The following is a 20,124-nucleotide window of genomic DNA, read 5'->3' as shown; positions in this document are numbered from 1 at the left end:
GATAATATAAAATAGAACTGAATTGAATTTAACATCTTTGAGTTTCTGACCTGCATTTGTTGTCAAACACTTTCTCTCATAAATACCTACTGGATTTGCATCAAGCCGTTTCTTAGTCCTCGCTCTGATGCGCCCATCTCACTTCTGTTTCTGCCTCTCAGTGCAGTGAGGTCATGTGACTTCAAAGAAACATGCAGGAGGTCATTTAGGGGCCGCTGTCTTAGAAGGTGTTGCAGAAAACACAGTCATTCAAAATAGGCCTGTGTGTGGCTTTCAGCTCTCAGTTTGACATTTAGTTTCTCTGTCAAGCAGAGAGAACGTGTCATTTCTCACGTATGTCTCTGTGCAGAGCACATCAACAGGAAGTCACGTGGGGAAGCCACGACCACACATGTACCGAGATGAAACCTGTACTGAGGCCTCCTCTGAGGCAGTGATAAGGTGATTGGTTTATTTCATTCAGAGGATGATCTGATTGGCCAGTTCTGTGTGTGAGAGAAAAGGGTGTTGCTATGGTTTTCATGTTCTACAAGACCTTATTTTTAACAGTGATGTGTAGTACTTCATGTACTTCATGAACACAAACTTTATCTTCACTGTTCTCAACAAAAAGTTAATTTCTACTCATTTTGCAGTAAAACTGGTGGTTGGTGAAAGAGGTGAGTTTTACACACATAGAAGGTTTTGCAGACAACAGACAACACCGTCACTCACAACAGGCCTGTGTGTGGCTTTCAGTTCTCAGTTTAGTGTGTCGTTTTCTCTGTCAAGCAGAGTGAACGTGCCATTTATCACGTATGCCTCGGTGCAGAGCACATCAACAGGAAGTCACGTGGGGAAGCCACGACCACACATGTACTGAGATGAAGCCTGTACTGAGACCTCCTCTGAGGCAGTGATAAGGTGATTGGTTTCTTTCATTCAGAGGATGATCTGATTGGCCAGTTCTGTGTGTGAGAGACAAGGGAGTTGCTATGGTTTTTTCATGATCTATAAGAGCTTCTTTTTAACAGTGTTGTGTAGTTTGTATTTGACAGTTGTACTTCAAGACCACAAACTTTATCTCCACTGTTCTCAACAAAAAGTTAATTTCTACTAATTTTGCAGTAAAACTGGTGGTTGGTGAAAGAGGTGAGTTTTACACACATAGAAGGTTTTGCAGACAACACCGTCACTCACAACAGGCCTGTGTGTGGCTTTCAGTTCTCAGTTTAGTGTTTCGTTTTTTCTGTCAAGCAGACTGAACGTGTCATTTATCACGTATGCCTCGGTGCAGAGCACATCAACAGGAAGTCACGTGGGGAAGCCATGACCACACATGTACCTCTTCTGAGGCAGTGATAAGGTGATTGGTTTATTTCATTCAGAGGATGATCTGATTGGCCAGTTCTGTGTGTGGGAGTTGTGTAGTTTGTATTTGACAGTTGTACTTCAAGACCACAAACTTTATATCCACTGTTCTGAACAAAAAGTTTGTTTTACTCATTTTGGACTAAAACTGGTGGTTTGTGAAAGAGGTGAGTTTTACACACATACTGGATATTTAGTCTTTAAGTCTTTTTCGGACGGTTTTATTTTTTTAATTATTCATAAGATCACTATAAGTCATCAGGAGGCTTTCCTCTCTATGACACAACAATTGGTGTTGAAATAAGAGTGTCCATCTTAAATAAAAACACACTGCTCAGGATAAAGTATACCAGTCAAGAAAATTAATCAGATGGTAAGAGATATGATTTCCCTCTCTTTGTATATGAATATTTGGGTGCTATGAATGTAGCATTTCAAACAACAAAAAACATGCTTATTATTCAACTTTAAAGTATGGAAATGAATATGCAGACTTAATCATACATACATACAGACAAACTGTGGAACTACCACAGCTCCACTTTTGCTTTGCAGTATGAACATATTAGCAGTAGTTCCCATTTTGGACATCAGTGAGTCTTGGCCACCATTTTGTGTAATGCTTCGTCACAGTTTTCCTCTTAATGCTCAAGCTTGCAAAATGGCTGACATTAAACGAATGTAGAAATAACATGAAAACATCAAGGGCCTTGGCTGAGTGGACCCTGGTGTACTCTTACCACAGGAAACCCACGGCTGTCATGCCTTAATCTGTGTGCTGTCAGCTCAGCAACTGAGACACATGTTTTAGACACTGCCTCTTCTACTGTTTATGCATGTAGAAATTATTCTGAATATACTGTATGTGCTGAAGGGAATGGAATGCACAAAAAAACAATCAAACATCTGTTTTAAAGGTACTGTCCTTTGTCCTTGCACCAGGTTGATGCTATTTGAGCTCATCAGCTGATCAGATAGACCCCTCCCTGAAGCAAAGTTGTCCATTGGCCCAGGATCAGCCAGGAGCAGTCTGTAGGCCTGATACATTTACATAAGTAGTGATAATGTGCCCCCTGCTGGAAATTAAAATGCTAAAAAAAAAGTAAGCAAAGAGAACAAAAGGTTGGAGGCAGGATCCTGTCTGTTCTTTGAAACCGGTGTGAACCTCCCTGACTGAAATTAGTGAATGCTCCTCGGCCATTAATGTAAATGCAGTGTGTCTGCCCACTCTCTGTGTGTGTTGACTGGTCTTTCAGACATTTCTGTAACAGTCATTGGTTGAAAGTGGCTTCACCATGTTATCTTAATGACTTATTACAGAAAGGGCTAGCCTATTTCATCCACAATGATTGTGTAGCCTGTGTGAATTAGCACATGTAAATGTATGTAAATTCCCTAAAGGGAATGAAATCAGGTGCTTCACCGGTCAGTTTTGTCCAACATGGAGGACTCGTTAACCCAATAGACTTCAGTGGGTAGTGCAGTGTGTACATTTATATGCCTATGGTTAGTTCCATTACACCCCACGCAACACTTTGTGGAAAGGTTGGTAGGTTACACCCCTCTGGTCTAGAAGTTTGTGAATTGTACACGTTATATATATTCAGTTTTTTGACCTCCCCAATATGTCTTCCCCAGTCATCCAACAATTTGTCAACACCTCCCATGCTAGCCTACTCTTAAAGCTGTAGTCCACCCTAATCTTGTTGTATGGTGTAGCATTTGAATAATTTCCACTGTTTTCAGACAAATGCAACATTGCATTTATGGAATGATTTCAATGATTTTACAAAACATTCACATTCATGAAATGGGTTATTTCCATCCTCCACATTAACAACTCTGAATAGAGACAAAGTAACACGTGTTTGGGTGCTTGACACATAAGAGACCCTCACATAAGAGAGAACTACGGCAAAAGTAAACCTGAAACAAGAAGGTGATGAAACATAGAAAGAAAGAAGGAAGGTACCATATTCAAAACAAAAACAGCCTTAAGCAAAGGATCACATTAGTATAACATCGTCATATTTTAAGCTCCCTAGATATTTTGGGAACTTATTCCGTCAGAGAAAGTATTACATTCTGTCTTAGGCAAACAGTTGAGTGAGTTAAAATGTGATTGTCACAAACTGTTGTGTTTCTCATACAAATAAAGATGCTGCTGTTGCTACAGATATGCTAAATAAGAAAAGGAATGGACTACATTGTGTTGCAGGCACTCTTAACCACTGTGAAGCCTAAGTGATCTTGTTCTCACAACCATTTCTTCAACCCTTGTGTGGTTATATAGAGGGACCTGGACACTGGAACTGCTGGAAAAAGAGGATACTAAAGAGAAGAGTAGACCTCAGCCACCCAAGAACGGTGAGAAAAATGACCTTCACCACAGCTCCAACTTGCAATATACTGTATGTGTAAAGTCTTTTTGCTGATTTTTGTATTTTAGTTACTGTATACACAGGAAAATTTCAGTCGACCACAACACCACACATCTCCTTCAAAATGAAACTGTGTTCAAAACTCACTAATGCCATTTAACAATTTGAACACAATTTATAAAATATATAAAAATAGTATATACATGATGCATATTATAGCTATGCCATAAATGTGGCTCTGTCCCTTTAACACCGTGCCGCGTTATGGTGGACATTCCATCCCTACATTCCATGCTACAGATGATAATGATAACAGGAAGTAACAGATACTATCTACAAGTTCAGAGCCCCCCCTCACATTTTCTCATCCAATCAGCTTCTGATACAATTGTCCAACAATGAATCCAGCTTTTTCCGTCCAAATATTCAGCCAATCTGCCTCTGTTGTCAGTTCAAGACAAATTGTATAGATCTTAGCATAGGTTAAATATTAAATAATGTTTTAGTTCAAAAATATATGACAAACATTGTATAACAGAGAAGGGGCCGAGCCAGCCATCTCACAGGGGGGGGGTGTAGGCTGCTGGATTGAGGTCACAGGTAGGGAGGAGCACACACAGCGCAGGAGACAGTGCTTTCTTATAAAAAAATTGCTATTTATTTACATTCCATTCACAGGGACTCAAACCCCAAAACATATATACAAAACCAGGGACTCGAACCCCCAAAACACATACACAAAAACCAGGGTAGTCACAACCCCAAAACCATAGAAACATACACTGAACAAAACTAAAGCTTTAAAACAGGAAAGGTACAACTCTGTACTATCAACAGGTTTTGTCTCTGTACCTGCCTCAGCTTTCTTCCAGCCTGTCCAGTCTGTCTCTCCCTCAACAATGAGGTGCACCTTTTAATAAGGCAGCCCAATCAGTCCCAATTGGACAGCATCCAAAGGTGCGGGGGAACCCGACCCAACCCTTACGATGGGGGAGTCCAGCCTGAGTTTCCTGAGTTTCATTCAGTGCTTCGAGCCTGCGCCCCTCTGTGGGTTTGTCTACGTGCAAGAGGATCTGTTCCTCATCATCTGTGTTCACCTACAACCTGTGGTCTGTCGTGTTTGTTCCCTGGCTGTCTATCTGCAATAAACTCTGTTTGCAAGAAACTCCAATCTCTGTGTCAGTCCGTTCCGTGACAATTACTTAGCATTTCATGTTATTTTCTTAATGTCCACGCCCAGTTCCTCTAAAGATGATGGTGGTCCAGAAGTGGCACTCTGTCAGTGGGATGCCGACCAAAATCCACCAGTGGCTCGATATATGCTTACCTGGAATATACTCGACAAATAAGGCCTACTCAGACTACAGTACAAGGAGGATCCATGACTGCCACCAACTCTCTTTTGCCAAAATCCAGAAGCAAACTAATTAGGTAGCACCACAATCCAGGCTATCAAGCTGACTACAAACCCAGCCTCATAGAATAAAATCACACAATGCACCGATGTGCAAATCAACACGAGCTGGCCTTTCACTTATCGCGGTTAACCAAAGCCCAAAAACAAATCTTAAAAAAAGGAACTTAAAAATAATTATTCCTTTCTTCTATTCTTCTTATTATTATTATCATGGGGACGGTATGTAAAACCCAGTGTCCACAATAAAATCTTTCTGTGAAATTTCTCATGATAATATTTTATCACTCTGTTCCCACAGATCCTGTTGAGCTTCCTGAGCTGAGAGTGATGATGTTGGGGAAGACTGGTACTGGAAAGAGTGCATCTGGAAACACCATCCTGGGCAGAGAGGCATTTAAGTCTGAAGCATCAGCTTTATCTGTGACCAATATTCAAAGTGGGGTTGTGGAAGGACGAAACATCACTGTAATTGACACACCAGCAATCACAAGAGGGAAGGCTGCATGGCTGTTGGAAAAGGTAGACCCAGGACCCCATGTTTTCTTATTGGTGATTCCACTTGATAGATTTACAGAAGAGGACGGAAAACAATTGAAGTGGATCCAGAGGACCTTTATTGAGGAGGACCTGAAGTTCACCATCATCTTGTTCACTGGAGACCAGATGGACCAAATAAACGCAGAGGAATTTCTGAATGAGAGCTCTGGACTTCAGACTCTAGTTAATAGCACTGGTGGAGGATATCACATCTTTGATAATAAAACCCCCAGAGGGCACAGACAGGTCAAGGGGCTGCTGGAGAAGATAGAGCTGCTACTGAGAAAGAACATGGGTTACTCCTATTCCTATGGCCTGCATGAACAGGTGAAAACAACTGTAAGGGAGGAAGAGGAGAGGAAGAGGCTCAATCAAGAACAAGGACAAAATATGGAGAGAAGGCTCGAGCGGGAGATTTGGGAGCAGATGAAATTGAAAATAACCAGGACTGCAAATGCAACAGCTACCTTGAATGAATTAAGGGAGGTCGTCAAGGCTAACAAAGCAACAACAAATTACCCGTTTGTAAGTCCTGTGAGAGACCATAATTTACTCCACCCACTCGGCCTCAGGTTATCTAAACGCAAGAGCAGGACTTTTGTCCAATCAAGGGACGTGCGTAGATTCACTTTACGTCTTTTTGAAGTAACTTTTGTAACATTGCGTTATGTGCATTTTCATCGCTCTACGACTTGATGGTTACATGCTTTTTGGGAATTCATTTGTGTTCTTTTTGAATTTGCTCCTCCATGTGAAGTTCTAAATCAGGGGTCTTCAACCTTTTTCAGCCCAAGGACCCCTTGGCTGAGAGAGACACTGAGCAGGGACCCCCACCCCCGCCGCCCCAAATTTGGGCCTGATATTCATATATTTTATTTGGAACTAAGTGTCAGTCACACACACACACACACACTCCCCTACACATGTTTGAACATAATTGCAAATCATCTGTGACACACAACTCGTTTAAATTTATTCTGTTTATTATTGACATTTTTTCTCCCTTACAGTTAGCCATCACTCTGTATTCAATTAGGGAGGGACAAAGAATTGAGTAGCTTGAGAAGCTTAAGTATGGATGAAATATCTCATACCTAGTGAGAGATCTGACGTTTGAGAATTCATCACTCATGTCTTTGGCAACAAGATTCTCCCTATGAAGCATGCAGTGCGTCATACATGGCTCTTGCACCGCCTGTGCACATCGCGACACATTTTGGCCAGGGTATATCATGTTCACGGAAAAAATTGTTCTATCACTTTGAAAATCTCTGAACTTGTTTTACGTCCAGGCAGCTGCTTACAGAATAGATATTCCTCCTGCATCTCATTTTGGTCGACAAATCACAAAAGCTAAAAGCTGAGCGTCGTTTGACACATCGGTGGATTCAACAAATTGTAGTGCAAAATAATCTGCCTTTGGGAGTTTTGCGACTAGTAGTGCCCTCACATCAGCTGCCAATTCATCAATAGCATTGGGATGCTTTTCAGTTTTTTACGTACTCATCCTTCCCAAACATTGTTTTGCACATATAGCTGCTGGCAATATTAAACTTTCCGCAATTATGTATGGCTGTTTGGTCTGAGCGACACGTAATGCAACTTGATAAGAGGCTTTTAAAGTTAGCTCGCACACTTTGGCTGATTGTCTCATCAATGTCTGCTGGCCCTCAAAAGATTTTAAACAGGTAATTCAAAATGATTTCAAGTGAGCATGGGTTGTCTTTAAGTCTCGTTGCAGCTTTGATGGTTTTATAGTTTCGTTTGATAGCACGGGAGGGCAAACCACGTAGTGGTTACACTGGTAATTCGTCACCATCGGTCAAGGCAAACTTCAGATAATTCTCTGAATATTTACGTGTCTTCTCCCGTTTGGCTTTTGGCTGTTCGTGGAAGGGGTGTTGGCATCCTCTGAATGTAGGTCATCTGAACCGCCATCAGTCGTGTCTGACGTGGAGCTTTTGTTCCGAGAAATTACAAAACGATTAAAGCAGGTAACGTGTTTTGGCACCAGATAGCTAAATGTAGCTAAAAGTGCATATGTTGCCATGGTGATCAAATGATCGCGTGAAGACTCATGGGTAGCCTATGTATGATTTTTAACGAATAGAAAGCAATTTTTACGTTCTGTTTATGTTTATGTAGGCCTATTGGACGTTTTTAATTTTTGAAAGAGGGAAAAAATGCTTCAGATGAAATAATTTGGCGGACCCCCTGCAGTACCTCCACGGACCCCCTGGGGGTCGCGGACCCCCGGTTGAAGACCTCTGTTCTAAATTGTTTCAATCCTCTCAATTCAAGATACAGAGAAATTCTGTGATCAGTCTGGTCTCTGTCGCTACTTATTACTTGATGGATAATGTGGATTTTTATCTCTTAATTACTTAATTCAAAAATGAAGATTTTTGAGCAATTATTGTAATAATCATTCTTTTTTTTTGTTGAATTTCCTGTTGCATGTGAAGTAGGCTATTGATGAACTTTGATCCATAGTACAGTTAGATGAGCTTTGCCAGACTGCACCTTAGCTTTCACTGTATAAAAGTTTAAAAATACTTTCAATTCATGATTTTCAGTATTTTATTTCAGTATTATCAGTATTATTCAGTATTATTTTGTTATGTTATATTCATTTTATACAACCTTTATACATAGAACAGTTAGATGAGCATTGCCAGCATGCACCTTCTAAGCTTGGTTTTCACTGTGGAAAAGTTCAAAAATACTTTCAATACTTTCAATTCAGGATTGAGATAATTGCTGCTCTCTTTCAATAAGCTTTCAGTAGTTTGATTGACTGACTGATTTTCAGTATTATTCACAATTTTTTTTATGTACATATTGTATAGTTGTTACCAGTTCTTCAAAGTGTTTGAATGTGTTCTAATGAACTAGAAGAATGTTTGCCTTTATGATATTTGCATCTTAAAGCTTTGATGACCACGAACAGAGTAGGCAACTCAGCTGCACCCCCATGGTTTGTCCAGGTTTACTGTTGGTCTCACCCACTGCATTCGGCCAATGGGCTCAGTCTTCAGGAAGATGGAGGAAGGACACTCCCAGTCATGTACTTTTGTAACAATGGCTGTATCTTTCTTATGTTTCATTTGTACATTGTGTTTTTCAAATACATGTTTTACCTTCATCTATGGTCTCTGTCTCTACTTGGAGGGACCAGTGAGATAGGCCCAGTCTTCAGGGAGACAAAGAGGAAGAACTCTTCCAGTCATGTACTTTTGTAACAATTGCTGTATATTTCTCATGATTTATTTGTACATTGTGTTTTTCAAATAAATGTTTTACCTTCAAACTCTGGTCTCTGTCTCTTTGTGGAGCACAATGACACACACCAGCATGGACTAACACACCGACACACACACACACTCATATGGAAAGTGAAAATGTTTGTGTGTGTGTGAGTGTATGGGTGTGTGCATGTGTGTAGTACTTGTGTGTGTGCGTGAGGGTCTGTGTGTGTGTGCGTGTCCATGTGCGTGTCTCCTTGTAAACTGAGCATCTTTAAGCCACAGGCTGCACCTTTAAGCTGTGTTATTGTTTAGGAGTTTCTCCTTGTAAGCTGAACATCTTTAAGCCAGGCTGCATCTTTAAGCTGTGTTATTGTTCAGGAGTGTCTCCTTGTATGCCGAGCATCTTTAGGCCACAGGCTGCACCTTTAAGATGTGTTATTGTTCAGGAGTGTCTCCTTGTATGCCGAGCATCTTTAGGCCACAGGCTGCACCTGTCACGTCTGTGCTGACATCTGCTCTGTTCTAGCCCCCTTCAGCACACTCTCACACTCACACTCCCATCTGCACGTCGTTTCAGTTCATCAGTCACATTAACATTCCCAGTTGCACTGCATTCACTTCTCCTAATCACAGATCACACGCACCTGTTTCACACCCTACATATACTCCTCACTCCGGGTCTGGTCTCGTCGCTACATGGACGAAGTTACCGCCTGAGACAGCCAGTTCTGCGACTCTTCTCCCTGAAGTCCCTGGTGTGTCTCATGACGTCTAAGTTGATTGCAACACATAAGTGCAGTGTTTTGTAGTGATGGCGAAATGAAGCTTCATGAAGCATTGAAGCTTTCCAGCCAGGCGTGTTGAAAAAGGTTAATTACTCGAAGCTTAGAATGCACTCTAGTGACACCTGCTGGTCAATGAAAATACGGTGTAGGAAAGGTTTTCGGGACAGTGAATCTGTTCAATACCTGGTGCGCAAGGCCTACTACATGAACATACACACACAAACGTATGGTGAAAAAAATGAATTACTTCATTTTAGGTATTTATGCTCAATGTACTTCCATAATTTCAAATTTCGTTGTGAATTATATTCTATTCTATTCTTTACGTTAATAAATGTATGACCAACTACTTCAAGAATCGTTTGTTGGCGCAATGGTTAGCTACATCGCCAACCATGCAGACAACTAGGGTTTGATCCTCGAGCATAGTGAGTTTTAATCCATAGCTTTGGGTAAAAGAGCCTATTAATTATCTATAATGTCGTCTGTATAATATTGGAACAGAGGGTAGTTAAAGTGCTTTTGGATAACTGGTCCGTGGCGACATGAAATAACACAATAATAGGCTAATGTCAAGGAAGTCATACAAGCTACAAACAGACCTTATTAGGAGAAATAAAATCAAAGAATTCCCAAACCGGTGACGACTTTCTCTTCCTAACTGGCTCCATAACTAAATCTCAAATAATCTATACTTCTATCTACTGCAAATAATCTAAATCTTCAACTACCGCTAACTCTCCAACCACTAACTACAAACCCAAGAGTAAGCGATGGGAATTGGGACATCTTATAGTCGAAACATCCCGGCAAAAATGAACGAACGAACCACTTTGCGAAGCACTTGACTCAAACGAGGCTTCAGACGTCACCAGTGACGTAATTTCGCCAAAACAACTTTCGCGACACAAGCTTTGAAGCCTCTGTGTCATTTGTAACATCACTAGTGTTTTGAAAAACACAGCACTGCTGGGGATTCCTAAGATCTGCTAGGATTGACCTCCATGAAAGACAGCATTGATTGAGTTTCAGCCAAATATGGCAACACATACAGTAGACTCCATGGCAACACATACAGTAGACTCCATGGCAACACATACAGTAGACTCCATGGCAACACATGCAGTAGACTCCATGGCAACACATGCAGTAGACTCCATGGCAACACATAGAGTAAACTCCATGGCAACACATACAGTAGACTCCATGGCAACACATAGAGTAAACTCCATGGCAACACATGCAGTAGACTCCATGGCAACACATAGAGTAAACTCCATGGCAACACATACAGTAGACTCCATGGCAACACATAGAGTAGACTCAGAGTAAAGCTTTGCTGAGCTTTTTACTTCGAGCGCATCCTTATCTAGAGACTCTATGACACACTTGAACATCAAAGGTCCTCTACATATGATGACGCATCATCGTGACTAAATGCAATACAGTACTGTTAAAAGAAAATGAGTTAGTGCCAAAACATTTTTACAGATTAAGCATTTTGTAATTCAGCTAATCAGGAGATTTGTTTCTATGTTTCTATGTTAAACCAGAAGCAGGCTCTAATCTTGATGGTCAGTTTCTAGAAACTATCAGTAGCCACTGACGATAGCGTAAGAAACTAAAAGTATTATTCATCCAAGTGTTATCCGTGTGTGCATGCACATGTGGGTAAGTGTGTGTCTGCGCATGTGTATGTGTGTGTGTCTGTGCATATGTGTGTGTGTGTGTGTGTGTGTGTGTGTGCGTGTGCGTGCGTATGTATGTGCGTGCATGTGTGTGTGTGTCTGTGTGTGTGGGTGTGTGTGTGTTACCACATGCACGTGTGGGTGAGTGTGTGTCTGTGCATTTGTATGTGTGTGTGCGTGTGTAGTGTGTCTCTGTGCATATATGTGTGTGTGTGTATATATGTGGGTGAGTGTGTATCTGTGCATGTGTGTGTGTGTGTATGCCTGTGTATGTACATTCAAATGAGTGTGTTTGTGTGTGTGTGTACATGCACATGTGGGTGAGTGTGTGTCTGTGTGTCTGTGTGTGTGTGTGTGTGTAAGAGAGAGAGACAGATTCCTTGGAAAAAAAAGTGATGTTCCTTGGGAATATTTGTCTATATGTATTATAGGTGTGTCCTTGTGTGAGAGAGCGAGAAATAAAGAAACAAGTTCCTTAGAAAAATCATTTATCAATGTCACTGTGTTTGCTGAGCTAAGCTGGCTAAGCTGAAAGATAAATCGATTCAGAGTATATTAACATTTACATTTAGCAGACACTTTTGTCCAAAGCGACGTACAAGGGAGAGTAAGGGAGGGACAGCATTTTTATGGAGAGGGTTTTGTGTCACCCTGAAATGTAATACTTTACTCTGAACTGGAACATTGTGCAGTTGAGAGTGGATTCAAAGTTAGTGAAGAGTTTTTTTTTTTTTTTAAGTGAGTGTGTCTGCGCGCGCGTGTGTGTGTGTGTGTGTGTGTGTGTGTGTGTGTGTGTCTGTGTGTGTCTGTGTGTGTCTGTGTGGGTGTGGGTGTGGGTGTGTGTGTGACTGTAACTGTGTATGTGTTTGAGTGTGTGTGTGTGTGTGTGTGTGTGTGTGTGTGTGTGTGTGTGTGTGTGTGTGTGTGTGTGTGTGTGTGCGTGTGTGTGTGTGTGTGTGCATACAAGATACACTGATTGTCACTGTATGACTAATAGACACTGCTTCGACCTCAGAGTTAGTGGTTTTTCATGTTGTTTGTGCTCTCATGAACAACACAAAGACGTTTTGGCATGGACAGTTATCAAAGTAAACGTTTTAAAAAACGAGGGTCAAGTCAACATGAAGTTAGTGGCACGGTGGCTCAGGTGCTTGCACTGCTGCCTCACAGCAAGAAGGTCCTGGGTTCGATTCCCTGGGGGCAGGTTCTCCCCAGGCCTTCAGTGCTCAGGTGGGCTATCTCCCGGGCCTTTCTGTGTGGACTTTGCATGTTCTCCCCATGTTCACAAGGAGTCTCCTCCACTTAGAACCCCAACAGAAAAACATGCAGAAGAACAGGACACTCTCCTGTCCGTCCCTGACCAAAACAGACGTATCACTTGACTTGGTCCCCGGGCGTCATAAAGGCTGCCCACTGCTCCTGGCTGCCTGAAGGATGGGAAAATGCAGAGGAAAAATTCACTGCGACCTCAGCGTGTGTGTGTGTGTGTGTGTGTGTGTGTGTGTGTGGTTTGTGCCAAATAAACTAACTTTGAGAATGGGAGACAAATATTAGGTCTGAGTGATAGTGGGAAATAAAGAAACATATTCCTTGGAAAAATAATGTATCAATATCACTGTGTTTGTTAAAGGCTCAAAGATGAATCGATTCAGACTAAGGGAGGGTTTTGTGTCACCCTGAAATGTAATATTTTACTCTGTACTGGAACATTGTGCAGATCAGAGTGGATTCAAAGTTAGTGAAGAGGTTTTTTTTTTAAGTGAGTGTGTCTGCGCGCGCAGGGGTGTGTGTGTGTGTGTGTGTGTGTGTGTGTGTGTGTGTGTGTGTGTGTGTGTGACTAATAGACGCTGCTTCGACCTCTTAGGATGACAAAAATATACAGAGTTAGTGGTTTTTCAAGCATTTATGAACAACACAAAGACGTTTTGGCATGGACAGTTATCAAAGTAAATGTTTGAAAAACAAGGGGAAAGTCAACATGTGTGCATGGGACACTAAGGTTAGGAGTGTGTGTGTGTGTGTGTGTGTGTGTGTGTGTGTGTCTGTGTGTGTGTCTGTGTGTGTGTGTGTGTGTGTGTGTGTGTGTTTCTGTGTGTGTTTCTGTGTGTCTGTGTGTGTGTGTGTGTGTGTCTGTGTGTGTGTGTGTGTGTGTGTGTGTGTGTGTGTGTCGTTTGTGCCAAATAAACTAACTTTTAGCATGGGAGACAAATATTAGGACTGTGTAATAGTGGGAAATAAAGAAACATGTTCCTTGGAAAAATAATGTATCAATGTCACTGTGTTTGTTAAAGGCTCAAAGATGAATCGATTCAGACTAAGGGAGGGTTTTGTGTCACCCTGAAATGTAATATTTTACTCTGTACTGGAACATTGTGCAGTTGAGAGTGGATTCAAAGTTAGTGAAGAGTTTTTTTTTTTAAGTGAGTGTGTCTGCGCGCGCGCTCGTGTGTGTGTGTGTGTGTGTGTGACTAATAGACGCTGCTTCGACCTCTTAGGAAGACAAAAATATACAGAGTTAGTGGTTTTTCAAGCATTTATGAACAACACAAAGACGTTTTGGCATGGACAGTTATCAAAGTAAATGTTTGAAAAACGAGGGTAAATTCAACATGGGTGCATGGGACACTAAGGTTAGGAGTGTGTGTGTGTGTATGTGTGTGTGTGTGTGTGTGTGTGTCTGTGTGTGTTTCTGTGTGTGTCTGTGTGTGTTTCTGTGTGTCTGTCTGTGTGTGTGTGTGTGTGTGTGTGTGTGTGAGTGCGTCTGTGTTTGTGTGTTTGCATGTGTCTGTGTGTCTGTGTCTGTGTGTGTGTGAGAGAGAGAGAGAGAGACATATTCCTTGGACAAATCTCGTCACTAAGTGTCACTGTGTTTGTCAAAGGCAAGTCATGTCAAGGCTTTATTGTACCCGTGATTTCAACACCCGCTTGTGTGTATATATAGCTGTCAGCTCATAGAGTTACAGTGGAGACAGTCGACTTTCAAGACAGCAGCAGCATCTGAGCTCAGCAAGATAAACACATCTACATCACACTCTAACGTCAACACACTCTACACTCTTCGACATGGATTCAGCTTTAACTGGCAAAACAGCTAAAGCAATGGTTCAAAGGGGAGGTGAGTTTTCATACACACACACACACACACACACACACACACACACACACACACACACACACACACACACACACACACACACACACACACACACACACATATAAAACGATCTTAACAAATTATGCGTTCCGTGTTGCGTACCACAGGGTTTGTTTCCAGCAGCCGGTACCTCAGGGCTTTTTAAACAAAAAACATCTTAGAAAGAATATTTCCTACCAATTACATAAAGACTTTTGTGTGTGAGAGAGAGAGAGAGAGAGAGAGAGAGAGAGAGAGAGAGATTCCCTGGAAATCCTGAGTATATTTGTCTACGGAAAGTACAAGTGATCATTTGAACATTTATTGAAATTAAACCATGTGAAGTTTAGACTTCCACTATTTGGTGGAGTTGTGAACAACTCAAAGACATCTGAATTGTGAAAACAGACTACACACTGCTTTTCATCAGACGCTTTGTACGCCAAAAAGGTTGGAAAACCAAAAAAGGTTGAAAACGATTGGTGTAATCTTTGATAATGTGATGTATTTTAAAAGCTTGTTTGTATTATCCAAAATGTTACTAGCAACTAAAGCTGTCAATATGTCTGAAATGTAATGGAAGTGGAAGAAAATAAATGCAGAAGTAAAGTAAAAGTACCTAAAAAAACCTTAAATGCAGTAATTGAATACATGTACTTATTCTTAGTAACACTTAGTAAGGCACTTACTATAGGCACTTAGTATAATCTACTACTTCCCACTTCTGTTTCCAGTGAATCTGGGTTGGATAACTTCAAGATTGCGTAAAAGAAAGGAATTATGCTTAAATGTTGACATTTTGTTGTATATGCAGTGGACTTTTTCGTGTGACCTTGATCCTTGTGAAAAGAAAACTCATTATTACGTTATGAAAACAACCAAAGGAAGGATGGGTATTGACGATATTGGTTGACTGGGTATTGACGCTGATTGACATGCCCCTTGACTAAGAACTGTACACCTCTGAGGGAAGAATAAGGTTTTAACATTCACATCAATGACATAAAGTGGCACAGAGATTGGAATCGAGATACAAAGCCAAATTCTTCTCGTTGTTGCCGACTAAAGAAGGTTAAACGAATGACCCATTACATTCTCATAGCATCATTATTATAGGGATTATACTAGGTGCCATTGTGTTACTTCTCATAGCATATTTATACTAAGTGCCATTGTGTTACTCCAGTAGACTTTCATTTATGAACAGTGTAGCGAATTGTAGAAGAATTAACTGTATTCAGGATTATCTGGGTATTGAGATTTACACACTGGGCCACCGTTCTCAATTTTAAGCGGTTCCCTTTGAGAAGGCTGTAACAATAGGCAATATACTGGAGACCTTGCCATGCAATTAAACAAGTAAACATGACTAGTAATGCAGACGTACAGTATAAATGTATCAAGTAAACATGACTAGTAATGCAGATGTACAGTATAAATGTATCAAGTAAACATGACTAGTAATGCAGACGTACTGTATAAATGTATCAAGTAAACATGACTAGTAATGCAGACGTACAGTATAAATGTATCAAGTAAACATGACTAGTAATGCAGACGTACAGTATAAATGTATCAAGTAAACATGACTAGTAATGCAGACGTACAGTATAAATGTATCAAGTAAACATGACTAGTAATGCAGACGTACAGTATAAATGTATCAAGTAAACATGACTAGTAATGCAGACGTACAGTATAAATGTATCAAGTAAACATGACTAGTAATGCAGACGTACAGTATAAATGTATCAAGTAAACATGACTAGTAATGCAGACGTACAGTATAAATGTATCAAGTAAACATGACTAGTAATGCAGACGTACAGTGTGAATGAGTCAGAACATCAGTTTGTGTTTTTCCTAGGAGCATAGCCTGGCTGTTCACTCATTCATTGATGACAAATTGGTTACTTCCAGGTCTAGAGTCCGTATTGGAGATCAGAGCCCTCAGCAGACCCCTGGATCTAGGCACGCTCTACAACGCCAGGACAGACCAGATAATACCAGGTACTCTTCAGAAGCATCATAGTGCCTCTTCTTCTTTATTCCAAAAAAACATCCACTGACACACACTACAGTTATCCACTCACACACACTACAGTTATCAACTGACACACACAGACTACAGTTATCCACTAACACACACACACTACAGTTATCCACACACACACACTACAGTTATCAACTGACACACACACACTACAGTTATCAACTGAAACACACACACTACAGTTATCCACTGACACACTCTACAGTTATCCACTCACACACACTACAGTTATCCACTAACAAACTAAAAAGAACGGTGTTGCTTCACAGTTCTAGCTCTGGTAATGGGCATGGACAAAGTTGCTCAAACCAAGCCTTTCACTATTCCAGCCAATCAACACGTTGTTTTCAGGAGCGGTGTAATTTGTTTGAGTCCAATAAACAACTTATTTTATTTTGAAACGCAAACAGACCCTTTGATGCCAAATGCCAAAACTAGTTGAAGGCGTATGGATGAAGATAATTCACTTCCTGAAGGAGGATCATTCACTTCCTGTTTGTAATGCAACACGGGGATTGCAGTTCTTGATCTCTTTTTCCAAAAGGAAATATAGCAAAAAAGAGAGTCAGACAGACATGCATACACACATTCACACATGCATACAAACACACACACATTCACATTCACACACACACACACACATAAACACACACACTTAGGCCTTCATAAATACACTAAATACACAAGTGTAATAATGTATTAAATATAACTATGTAATATTCATCTTATTTTGTCACTACACATGAACAAGGGCTCCATAACTTCTAGAAGCAACTGATGGCACTGCTATATGCTTTACAACTAATCATTAGAATCATCTTCAAACACACACACACACACACACACACACAGAGACATACATATACATAACTGACCTCACTTTCAACAGTGTTTAAATTGATTTACATAAGCCCTGTGAAGTCTGTGATGTCGGTGTTGAATTTATGTACATATGCATGGTGTTGAGTCGCTCTCTTCTTTCAGGAATCGGCCTCTGGAATAGTGAAGACATCAAAGTAAAAACACTCGTCAGTCCACAGCCCCAGACAAGATTCCAGGTTTCTGTTTCTGAGCTCCTCAGTGAGAAGACCAGTCTCTTGGATGTGGGCGTCTCAGTGAAGGCCAGCTTCCTCTGTGGGCTGGTGGAGATAGGAGGTTCCGCCCATTACCTCAACGCGAAGACCTCCTCCACACGTCAGTGTAGCACCAGCCTGCACTACCATGTGACCACCGTGCATAAGGAGCTCATGATAAATGAACTGAAAGTTCAGAATCCTGAGGTCTTTGACATGATGGAGGCAACACACGTCGTGGTTGCGGTGAAATACGGAGCTGACGCGATCATGGATTTCCAAGAAAAAGCCAGCGATTCCTCAAAGAAGCAGGAAATACAAGCCAACTTATCCGTGATGATCAAAAAGATCCCATTAATTGACATCAGCGCGGAGGGAAGCTTAAAGATGAACGATGAAGACAAGGAGAAGGTGAAGAACTTTAGCTGCAAGTTCTACGGTGACTTTAATCTGTCAGAAATCCCTACTACATTTGAGGAGGCCGTTAAGGTGTACAGGAAACTCCCCACGCTGCTGGGAGAGAATGGAGAGCAATCTGTGCCTGTTAAGGTGTGGCTGTACCCCCTGAGTCGACTCAGTAGGACTGAGTGCAAGCTGAAGAACATGATCCCAGAGACACTTGTGTCTCAGTTGATGAAGGTCATGGACGATTTCCACCAGGCTAAGATGAGAACCAATAACCTCATAGAGAAGAGCAATGACATCAAGACTGAAGATGTTGTCCACAAACTGGAGCAGTTCCAAAGGAGTCTGGATGACTTCACCAATGAATTTCAGCGGAAAATGGCAACTCTGATCCCAGCCATCAGAGAAGGCAGCATGAAGGACACTGCCCTGAAAGACCTCCTGAAGGCCCAAGATGCATCTGGTTTTAATGCTAAGGAGATGGATAAGTGGCTGGATGGAAAGGAGACCGAGCTCAAAATTGTCAGATCGCACATTGAGAAAATGAAAGATTGTGAGATTAAACCCCCAGGCCCAGAGCTTGACTCCTTCCTCATGAACACAGGCGTGAATCACACTTTCGTGTTCAGCTTCACTTCGTTGGCAGATGAGGAACCGTACCTGAAAAAGATCTCACAGGCGGCAGAGAACTTCATGAATGGTGGCACCAGCAGCACAGACACCTCAGAGGAAGTTCCCTGGTACCTAAGACCAGATGTCTGGGAGACTCTTAATTCCTCCGTCACTCGTTTCACCGAAGGTCCACCACTTCAAAACAAAATAATCAGTTTCATCTCAGATCTGGAGCATCCAGGGGCTTCCATCCGCTGGTATCTCCACAGGGCCCTGAAGGATCCACACGTCACAGCCCCACTCCTGAAAAAGTGTAAGTCTATCGAACTTATCATTTTGCTTTACATATGGTATCCATTACAGTGCTATGGCATACAGTACCAGTCAAAAGTTTGGACACACCTTCTCATTTTTTGAGAATATTTTCTTTACTTTTATTATTTTCTACATGGTAGATAACACTTTTTTTGTTTAGTACATCATTCCATATGTGTTCTTTCATAGTTTAAATGTCTTCAGTATTAATCTACAATGTAGAAAATAATAAAAGTAAAGAAAAAACTTTTGACTGGTACTGTACCTAATTAGGTCTTAGTTTTATTTTTCCCAGGATATTTCATGCTGCCAACTGACATGTTTTTTTCACTAAATTCATATCATGTCAAAATTATATTAAATATTCAGTAAAATGAAATAAAATTGAAATGTAATCTTCATTTAATTAAATAAAATACTCTATACACATACACACAACCACATTGTGGGATATAATCCCTTTTGGGGTAATACATTTGTAATCCAAGCCACACAAACACACACACGCTCATATACCCTGTAGGCCTACACACACACACATGCACAGTCATATATGAGCACACACAAACACATACACAAACACACACTCTCTCACACACACACACACACACACACACACACACACACACACACACACACACACACACACACACACACACACTCATATATGAACACACACAAACACATACACAAACACACACTCTCTCACACACACACACACACACACACACACACACACACACACACACACACACACACACACTCATATATGAACACACACAAACACATACACAAACACACACTCTCTCACACACACACACACACACACACACACAGACAGACAGACACACAAACACACAAACAACCACACGCACACAAACACATATATAATGTTTACTGTTGTGTGTTGCAGATGCTTGTGAGCTCACACTGGACCCAAACACGGCGAACACTCATCTTATTCTGTCCGAGGGGGACAGAAAGGTGACTTGGGTCCGGCAGCAGCAGCCCTATCCCGATCTCCCAGAGAGGTTTAATTGGCGCCATCAGGTCCTGTGCCGAGAGGCCCTGCCTGATCACTGCTACTTGGAGTGTGAGTGGAGCGGAAGGTATATAGTCGTAGGAGT

The 20,124-nt window shown here is 41.3% G+C and overlaps 1 protein-coding gene across 1 annotated transcript in view; it reads left to right on the top strand.

Moving 5' to 3' along the window:
* Window positions 1-14,469: 14,469 nt before the first annotated feature.
* LOC105909205 (cytolytic toxin-alpha-like) overlaps window positions 14,470-20,124 on the top strand; it is an 8,940-nt gene continuing 3,285 nt past the window's right edge. Inside the window, exons 1-3 of the mRNA XM_042703493.1 lie at window positions 14,470-14,521; window positions 16,460-16,549; window positions 17,577-18,995. Coding sequence (XP_042559427.1) covers window positions 14,470-14,521; window positions 16,460-16,549; window positions 17,577-18,995 — 1,561 coding nt within the window. The remainder of the gene's footprint in view (window positions 14,522-16,459; window positions 16,550-17,576; window positions 18,996-20,124) is intronic.

This window comes from Clupea harengus, chromosome 24 (genome assembly GCF_900700415.2).
Source record: "Clupea harengus chromosome 24, Ch_v2.0.2, whole genome shotgun sequence".
Classification (NCBI taxonomy): domain Eukaryota; kingdom Metazoa; phylum Chordata; class Actinopteri; order Clupeiformes; family Clupeidae; genus Clupea; species Clupea harengus.
The sequence above is the reverse complement of the archived record's forward strand: the minus strand, read 5'-3'. Positions and strand labels throughout refer to the sequence as shown.